This window comes from Grus americana, chromosome 8, assembly GCF_028858705.1.
Source record: "Grus americana isolate bGruAme1 chromosome 8, bGruAme1.mat, whole genome shotgun sequence".
NCBI lineage: Eukaryota > Metazoa > Chordata > Aves > Gruiformes > Gruidae > Grus > Grus americana.
In genome coordinates, this window is record NC_072859.1 from 35007670 (window position 1) to 35017827 (window position 10158).

Consider the following 10158-nt stretch of genomic DNA (forward strand, 5'->3'; position numbering starts at 1 on the left):
TGGCATCTAGATTAGAAGTTAAGGAACAGACTATGGTGAAATTTCCCAGATGTTTATTTTACTGCAGGGAAATTAATGGTATTTCTGCTAAAAGTTCCTTATCTGAGTTTTCAACAGGCTAAGGTAATATCAGAGACGCAGGAATGACAGGCAAAAATCCTGATTTTGGGTTACTTTTGTTCTAGTTTTGTAACCAGTTAAGTTTACTTTATTCAAGTTTTCTTTATTCATATGGCCGAAAAGACAGCGCATATTCTCCAGCAGTACCTGTGGAAAGCTAAGGAACTCTGCTGGTTTCAGAGACATCGGATATAATGCGATTGGGGATTTAGACGTCAGGGCGAATGGGAACCAAATGATTGTGGCAGATTCACGTCAGTGACTCAGTCCCAACCCAGCAAGGGACCAAACGTGGAGCACAAGCGTTGTCCTTTTGGACTTTGCCTCATGAACGTCTTCGTATGCGTAGATTTACACGGCGAATTTTCATGGGTCGGGAAAGGAACAGTTGTGGATGGTCTTGGCATGTTTTGTTCTGCAACAGGGACCGGTGATGTATTGAGATTGGGTTTTGTGATTACGCTGGCAAATCTCACTTTTTCATGTTTCGTAGAAAGGTAGAATAAGAAATGCAGAATGCAGACTACAGCTGTCCCTCAGGAAAAACTGTATTTAATGGACTGCAATCTTGATAATAATTCTAAAGAAATAGTCCCCAAAGTGCTGATAGTTTCAGAAAACTGTTTTTTCCCCTTTTCCTTCAGTATGCTGTTTGGAGATGACAACCAAAAGGAAAATTATCGGCCGCTTGGTGCCCTGCCGGTGTTTTCGTGGTGAAGAAGAAATCGTCTCAGTGTTAGATTACTCTCACTGTGGCCTACAGCAGGTGCCAAAGGAGGTTTTTAACTTTGAACGAACATTAGAGGAGCTTTACCTAGATGCCAATCAAATTGAAGAGCTACCTAAGGTAATCAGTGTTCTGCCTGTAATACAGATGTCAAAGTTGTGTTCTTAAATGTGTATTCACCATGTGCTTCACCTCTGAAACGGGGCTTGCTCTTGACCAGGAGACCCGCTTGCTGTGGGAAGAGTCATGGCTGTTAACTCTAGAGATGCAATTACATGTGTACACGATTTTTCTGCCCTCCCCTCTCTGAAGAGCCCAAAGAGCTGAGACACGGTTCTCGCAGATGGTACGGCGTGGGGAGGAGCAGGGCCACCCACTTCTCCTTGCTGCACAGCACAAAAGCGGGGGGCGGCCAATGAAGCCTCAAGTTGGGAAATTAACGGTTGTTCAAAGGAAGTACTTCTTGCACCGCAAGTAATTAATTTGGGATTTGATACCTTGACCAGGAGTACACTAACATATGGAGTTGGTGATCTCACGTTTGGATCCTCTGTAGCGCTGCTTTTCATAGAATCATAGAATCAGAGAATGGTTTGGGTGGGAAGGGACCTCCCAGCCCACCCAGTGCCACCCCTGCCATGGGCAGGGACACCCTCCACCAGCCCAGGTTGCCCAAAGCTCCATCCAACCTGGCCTTGACCACTGCCAGGGAGCCAGGGGCAGCCACAGCTTCTCTGGGCATCCTGTGCCAGGGCCTCAGCACCCTCACAGGGAAGAATTTATTTCTAACATTTTAAAAGCAAGCTCTTTGTCAGGATAAGCTGTTTATCCTTGTGGGAGAAATGCCCGTACTATCTGACCAATATTTTTATAACTGCCAATGAGGTCCCGCAATAAGATTGCTTAAGTTGGCCTTCCAGTCTAAAACTTCTTTTATAGAATCTTTAAATCTGTTCTTCTGTGGATTAATGGAATAAGGAATTAAAAGTTACTGTAACGTAAGTGTTCTGGAAACAAAAGAGGGCAAGGTAGTGGAAAAACCAATTAATAGTAGTTGCTAGCTACGTAATGAAGCATGAAGTAATGTAATCCATTCCTTAATTGAATTTTTCTCAACAATAATGAAAGATGCTTACAAGTCTTTAATTAAACATTGTTCCACTGTAATCCATTCTTCATCATTTCTCAACATATTTCTCACTTACATTGCATAGAGACTTCATATAAATTCTATTTGCAAATGTAGTAAATGTACTTTTTCCATGACACGGAGTTCCTTTATTCGGATATGATGGTTCAGTGCGTAAGATTGCACACTCCATGAAAAAATTCTTTACAGATGGTAAGACAGGGTAGCTCCAATCTTTTAAGTGTCACAGGGAAATGACGTGGAGAACTGCCTTACCTCTCCTACTGCCAGAAAGGACAGCAGAGAATCAGGCATTTTTCTGTCCCCGTAAATATGGAGTGGATTGTGGTGGAGGCCATTGTACTGCTAATGAATACCTTCAGGACTATTCCTCTTTTAATAATAATGCATGGTTAACCTTGTATGTTTTAATTACGCTACTGAAGAATCGTACTGAAGAACATATGAAATGTCTGATTAAGCTAGGGATTTTTGGTGTGCTTGCTTTGGGTTTGAACGGCTGCATCACGATGGTATTCGGACTAAATTGCAGTGTGTAATAGAAAACAAATCTATCAGGGCATAGACCAAGAACAATATGCCGTAATTCTGTATGGAAAAACTGAGGGCCAGAGGTCAGGGCTCCCAAAGTACGAAATTGGGCAGAAGGTGATAGTGGTTAGCGTCAGTCACGACGGAGGGGTGCATGCTAATGAACCCTTGGCATTGCGTTGTGGTATCATCTGTTTCGTACTTGCTATTTGTGAAACGAAACAGCAGATAAATACGTACCTTGGAGAGATTTAAATGTATAGGACTCTGGTTTTGCACCTCTCTTCTCATTTGTCTTTGAAGCAAATAGTATGTATTGAAGAAATAAGTTTGGGTAAATGCATTGTTTAACGTAGACTTGGCCTTGTACGAGAGAAGATTAATGGGAGTGTTAATTTGCTTTCTTTATACCATTCATAATTTTTTGTCTTAAGCCTGTATTAATCATTACCATAAATTAAATAGTCCAAATAATTTCTTTATCTAATTTTCTGCTTCAAATATTATTTGCTGCATGTCTCTGAACTTTTTTTCACTATTGAATTAATATTCTAGGAGAGAAAATGTCTTTTTTTTCTTAAAATTGCATCATATTGCTTAACATTAACCTTTGTATTACACATTATCATCTACCATAGGGAGAACTTTCCTCTCTCTGTAAATGTGAATTCAAATAACTTCTTCTAGAGGAAATTTGTTTTGTCAATTTTCTCTTATTTACCAAATGTTATCTGCCTCTGAAGTTACAATATTCTTTTGAAATTTTCTCTCATCAGAACTTATTATCATGTTTAAAAATTTAATGAAAAAAGCACAGGAAAAAAGTCTTTATCTACCTTAGTTACTTTCACTGCTCTAGAAACCAATACATTATTTTGCATTAAGACGATGTATTAAACTCATTCTGCTTGCTTTTTTTTTTTATTTTTACCTTACATTTTATGCATCATAATTATGCTTATATTCTGCTGTCTTCATTGGAAATGGATTTCTAGTTCCTAATTTCTAATATTTTTCTTTTCTTTTAAGGATTTATAGGAGTGTTGTATAATTCTCATTCTCTATTTTCCCCTAAATCTAGCCAAGTCTTATTTTATTTGCCTTTGACTTCATTATCCTGAGCTGCTGCTGCAAGTATGTCCCTATTTGTCTGAGTCAAATGAATCAATGACTAATAAAAAAGACTATCGATTTTGATGAAGGTGGAGTCGCTGGCAATCAGTATCCAGAAAAACATGAATGAGATGAAAATTCTCCCCAGCAGCTTTCCCTTATAAATATAAAGTAAAATCTGGACTAATTTGTGTTAGACAAAATTAGTTTACTTGCTGATGCTCTAGGAAAAATTCGCCTGCCTCTAACCACAAATTCTAGGAGTTTCCACCACCGTGTTTCGCCATGCCACGTGTGGGTACAATAGATACCAGGAATGCTAAATATCTACTGAAGCTAGAGGCTACATCTTAATGCTTAATTGTCTCACTGAGAACAAACGAGGCAACCAATATATAAAAGGTGCTGAGGTAATCTCTAATGTATAGCTCACCTAGATGGCTAGGTATTATAAATTAACTGATTTTTTTCTTTTGCATTGCATTTGCTATACAAGTTACAGTTTCCATTAAAGGCACCGAATACTTCTCCTAAATCTGCCAACAATAAATCGTGTTTCTGTTCTGCAAAGCTAGAAGGCTAGAAAGTGTTATTTCCTTGTAATCCCGACATCAGGTTCCCCCAAAATGTTAGCCAACCTCTGTCACGGTTGTGCCTACAGAAAGCGAAGAGCAGAAATTCCGTATTGCTCTCCAATGGCCCCAGAAGCCAACAACCTCTCTTGTTCTGCAGTCAAGAACTTGAGATACGCAGAATAATAAAGAGCCCATTGCTGTAACTCCAGTCGCAGCACGATTAGCACCGCGTGGTTTCCAGTCTGAAAGGAATAAAAGTAGTATAGGGACATAGACTATGATGATTGCATCGAGTCCGTGACGGCAAGGCCATAAAGAAATTGAGAAAGACACCTTTTGAAAATCCAGTGGGTAAAAAAAAAAGTGGGCAATTTGGCAATTTTGGGCCTACATACCTGGGTTCACTCTCTTGTATTATTTCTGATACAACAGTACATCATAAAATTACTCCAGGGAATATTTTTTATTACATTTCTTCATTCGGCAGTTCAAAAGCCTTGTATCTGTTCAGGCGTTGTCAAAACTTGAAGTTCCAAGCCTTCCTTGGCTTTTAAAAGAGGAATTCTCCAGGGGAATGGCTGGGAACATGCACTGGGAATTTCCTTTTCCAGGTGTAATAGCCTGGCATCGTTTGTATGCGTACCAAAATTCTGCAGGCTCCCTGTGCTGAACATTACTATGGTCTACAGCTGTCCTCCCCCAGAAACGTGGCTGGAAACGTCAAGCGCAAAGCAAGAGCCCATTAATTTCCTTCCTCTCCAGCCGTGCCCGAAATGATGTGCTTCCTTAAAACAGAGAAAGAGCGGGTGCTCCCAGACGCTTTGCAAAGGAATTCCTCGTTCCCTGGAGAGATATTTCCCTTTATTAACGTCCTCTGCAAGCAGAAATGCGTGAGCCAGCTTGGCTCCCAGGGTGTACAGGAATTGTTCTTCCTGTTCCTATAAATTCAACTGGGACACGCAGGCTCCGGAGATAGAATCATAGAATCATAGAATGTCCTGAGTTGGAAGGGACCCATAAGGATCATCGAGTCCAACTCCTGGCCCCACACAGGACCGGCCGAATCAGAGCGTATGACTGAGAGCGTTATCCAGATGCTTCTGGAACTCAGTCGACCTTGGTGCTGTGACCACTTCCCTGGGGAGCCTGTTCCAGTGCCCGACCACCCTCTCGGTGAAGAACCTTTTCCTGATATCCCAAGAGATGGTTCTCCTTGGTCCTCCTGCGGGGCCGTAGCATCGCGTTGTGCTCCCCTGCTCCCCCCATGGCCTTAGCTGGTGAGCGGTGGGGAGGAGGCTCTGGTACAACCTCGAGGATTAACGAGTATGTTTCGTGTAAGAGCAGATCTGCAAAGCAAACCTGGCAATACGAAGGCGTTTTGAAGAGCGTCTTTCAGTAAAAAGGCCCTTTCGTACCTGGTGCCAATTGGAAGCGATTGTGGTGTGGTGCTCCTCATTTGGAGCGTTTTTATTCATGTGGTTCCCTCTCAGTTTTCTGCGAACAGATTGTCTTGAAGAAAAAGCAGGATTTTTCTAAAGGATTATAATAGAAAGTTACGGCAGAAAAATGCAGTTTCGCAATGATCTAAAATTTAGTTCAAGTGAAGTACCAAGTTGGTGTTTGCACGCCATTTGTGCATTAGTTTTCCCCTCTCCAGACAGTTGGCTGAGTTTTCATCTAGGCAATCAAATTATTATGCCTTCTCAAACAGCCTGTAGATGAGTATATAGCCTTCATTCCGATACGGAAGGCCGAAAGAAATGCTAAATCTGTTGTAAGCATAGCCCTAATATTTGAAGAACACTTCTGAGATGCCCCCGAAGAGAAGTCGTTCTTCTCTGGAACCCACTGAATTTTGTGGTGCCGTTTGGCGATTCGTATTTGGTCACTTTTGAGAAGAGGAGCGTGGCAATGAGTAAAGCAAGCAGTTCTACTGCGTGCTTCTCTTACACCGGCTAGTACGTTGGGCTGGAAGGAGCCATGAGCTGCTCTGTCCAAAACACGCGCCTGCTCGATGTCCATCTGCGGCTCCTCTAATGCACCTCAATGTCAATTGCTTCCCACGGCGGCTGTCTCTTAGCGTGGCTGGGTTACTCATTTTTACACGTGTGAGGTGTATGAGATAGTGATGTTTCTGGAGGAAAGCAGTCGAGTGAAATAGGTGCTTTCAGCATGATTTATCGATTACTTCAGGTTGAAAGGAGGAGTGGTTTTGCAGTGGAAATTCTGACATTTTATGAAATTTGAATTTGAATTAAAAATGAGAATGAATTTGGGGGGGGCACTTAAGGAACGTATCATTTTGAAAATGTCAAAGCATTTTGTTTCTTGAAGATAGCAAATTTCTTCTGCATGCAGTCAGAATATTGTAAAATCTATCATGAAATTAAGTTCTAAAAATCAAATATTTTAATTCACCACGAGCCACAAAAAATGTCAAGTGATACGACACGTGTGAAATATCATGTACCTGCAAAATGTTGATTGCAACGAGTATGCAGTTTTTGACAGAAAGTTCTTTTTTGAACATTCCTGCTACCAGTGAACTGTTCTGATTATTCCTGTTGACTGTCTATAAGCTGTTTATGGTACTGAGCAGCCTGTATGAATGTCTTCGCAAATAATGGCTTTTCAAAATATTTTTTGATTACTGAATTCTTATGTAGCAAATGTAGTTTTGTGGTGTTTGTTGCTTCTGTGTATAAATAATGATCCCAAACTGATCTTTTTCCTGACACACTGTAAAGTATCTTTTTATGTTACAGCAACTGTTCAACTGTCAAGCTTTACGCAAACTGAGTATACCAGACAATGACCTTTCCAGTCTGCCAACCACTATTGCTAGCTTAGTTAATCTCAAAGAACTTGATATCAGTAAAAATGGTAAGAGATCAAAAGTATAAGTACTTTAAAGAATTGTAATGAATATGAACAATGATGACGTTTTAATTCCTAATGATTAACAAACTTGCGTTCTAGAAAACTCGCTCTTTTTTCTCTAGATGATGTGCTGTTTTCCTGTCTGGCACTTTTGAGCAGGCTGGGTAGATATCTACCCCATTTACTTTTCTGCAAAAAAAATAAAAAAATAAAAAAAAAAGAGGTTGCGTTAGCATAGCATCCTGTGATGACTTGTGACCAATAAACATTAGAAGTAGGAGTGGGAGACCGTTTCTCAGTGCACTTAAGAACCATTCCACACCCGAAGTGGCTTAGTACTTACTGGGCTCTCGTGTAAAGTGTTTAAGCATCGAAGGCTGCACGGAAACAGCTGCCAGGATTTATGTGGCCAGCAATTCCTTTGCTGCTGTGCATTTCCAAATTACGCATTTGCATAGTGATGTGCCTAAAAACCCTTTGCATGTCTGAACTGAAGTGTCTTTGTTCGGAAAATCAGGCTCAGGCACTCTTGAAAATTTTAAAAACGTTTCTTATCGGTATAGGCTTAGAGACTCTCAGGATGATGGTGCGGTCTCCTGAGAGGAGAGGGAGGCAAAGAGGAAAACTATAAGCAGTGCGGAAAGAAATGAAAGTCGCAAATATCAGTGCAAATGATGTCACTGTTTAACTCTAGAAGATTATAGAAATCAAGCGTTAGCATACTAGTTTTAATACAAGGCATATCGTCTGTTCCAGTGTATTTATGTAGTGCTTAAGTATCATCTTTTAGACTCTAATAGTAAAATGTATGTATTCTGCCTGTTATAGCTTAAGTCTGATCTGAAAATGCCAAATGAACTCATTTATGAACAAAACAAGTTAAACAGTTTTTTAATGTGTGTATAATAACTCTTTCAATATTTTTTTAGGAATTCAAGATTTTCCAGAGAATATTAAATGTTGTAAGTGTTTAACAATTATTGAAGCCAGTGTCAATCCAGTCTCTAAGTGAGTATCAGTGGCTTGTGTTTGTATACTGCAAGTGCAGAAAATTTACACAAAGTGAACTAAAATTTAACGGCATTGCATCAAGTTCATTTGCAGGATCAACCTAAATTTCTTTTTAATTGTTTGAAATCCAGGGTTGATGCACCTATGAAAAGATCAGTGTACTGTGTAAGACCCGTGGTGTCTTTCCAGCTAGTAAAGGAGCGTTGGCAGAGCGGTCCCTGTCCCTGTCCCTGTGACGCAGCCTTTTAAACACGGGGGGCTGGTGCTTTATGTGCGTGGGAAGTAAGCCCTGCTGCATCCTCACGCACCGCAATCTCCTGGTTGGGACTTTGGCAACCCTCATTCCTGCCAAAAAACTTACAACAATAGTGACAAAAAAATGTGGTTTGTAATCCCATGATTTATAAAATGGAGTGAAGGAGATGAAAGGATGAAATTTTACTATTTCAGTTTAAAAAAAAAAAAAAGGAAAGGAGAGAGAGAGGGAGGGAGGGAGGGAGAGAGAAAAAAGGAGAGGGAGAGAAGGAAGGAGAGAAGCAAAGAGAAAGAGAAGAAAGAAAAGAAAAAGAAGAAAGAAAGAAAGAAAGAAAAGAAAGAAAAAGAAAGAAAGAAAGAAAGAAAGAAAGAAAGAAAGAAAGAAAGAAAGAAAGAAAGAAAGAAAAGACGAAAGGACAAAAGAGAGAAAGAGAGAGAAAGAAAGAAAGAAAAAGAGAAAGAGAGAAAGAAAGAAAGAAAGAGAAAGAGAAAGAGAAAGAGAAGGAGAAAGAAGAAGGGAAGAACGGAAGAAAGCAAGCCCGCCTTTGGCTTAGACCCCTCAGCTGGGAAGGGCAAAAGGCTGGTGTAATCTGAATGTGCCAGGCATTGGAATTTCACGTGGTTAGAGCAATGCGGAAAGGATGAGAACGGGCAAAAATGTTGTTTGTAGCAAGTTAGTTCTTCTTGAGAATTTGGGTAGAAAAAGAAGGTGAGAAAGAAAGTCATCTTTCTCTTTCTAAATATACATTGTTATTATTTCCATAGCAACTTTGGTGTGAGCATTAAGCTTTTCACTGTTTTTTTAGGCTGCCAGATGGCTTCACACAACTTCTAAATTTGACCCAGCTCTATCTAAATGATGCCTTTTTGGAGTTTCTTCCAGCTAACTTTGGAAGGTAAGAATTAGTCATCAAAGCACATCGCTCTTTCGTATGAACCAGTTTAGGCTTTAAGGGACCATTTTAAAGCTCTATTCTTTTTGAAAACAAAGCAAAGCAAAACAAAAAAACCAAAGAGATTTTGGCTTCCCAGCCCTGTTTTGATGAATGATTGTTGTTAGAGAGAGTGTGATGTCAGCAAGAATTTTATGATGAACTGATGCAGTTTGGTGGTTTGGGGAAAAGGTGAGAAGAGATAGAAATTGAAGAAGAGGCCTGTCCTTGATCAAATGTGTTATTAAATTGTGACAAGGGCAGAAAATAACAATATGGCCTGTGCCTATGAAAAATGAACAGAAGGAAAAAGTGTTGTGAGCCAGAAAGGAAGAGAGAAATGACTGAGCCTGGTGGGGTAACCAAAGGGAAAAACGTGAGAGCAAGAGAGGAGATTCAAAAGCAGCAGAAGAGAAAGGATGGAGAATGAGAGTAGAAATAAATGCAGCGGAAACTGAGCCAAAAAGTGTTCGATAAGGACAAAGCAGAGAGGGTGGGAAACCAGAGATAACAATTTGCCACGGCCGTTTAAGGGGGCCGTAGAGGCCGGAGCATCCTCCCACTGCGCAGGTCTGGCACAAACGTCAGGTTTACTCCAGCTCTGGTACGGCGGGGAGGGAATGGTCACCCTGTCTGCCCTCGCGTTGTCCTGCTGGGCAGGCGGCTCAGCAGGCAAAGGCTTAACAGAGAAAATATTTGGCGGTGTTACAGAATGCACCTGGTATTGGTCTTTTCCCGGTCCATCCAGCTACCCGTACGTGTGGTTTATTGTTCAACTGGGAGCATCAACTCAGCACTCCACAATTACTGCTGAGGTGCCAGAATTTGTGCTGGAAATGACGTTGGTGTGCCCAGGCCCTGAGG

At 40.8% G+C, this 10158-nt stretch overlaps 1 protein-coding gene across 1 annotated transcript in view; it reads left to right on the top strand.

Annotated features, from left to right (window-relative positions):
* The window catches only part of LOC129209475 (leucine-rich repeat-containing protein 7-like), an 82935-nt gene extending 73673 nt beyond the window's left edge, over nt 1–9262 (top strand). Inside the window, exons 2-5 of the mRNA XM_054833941.1 lie at nt 765–967; nt 6982–7099; nt 8026–8104; nt 9169–9262. Of these exons, the coding sequence (XP_054689916.1) occupies nt 765–967; nt 6982–7099; nt 8026–8104; nt 9169–9262 (494 nt within the window). The remainder of the gene's footprint in view (nt 1–764; nt 968–6981; nt 7100–8025; nt 8105–9168) is intronic.
* The last annotated feature ends 896 nt before the right edge of the window (nt 9263–10158 follow it).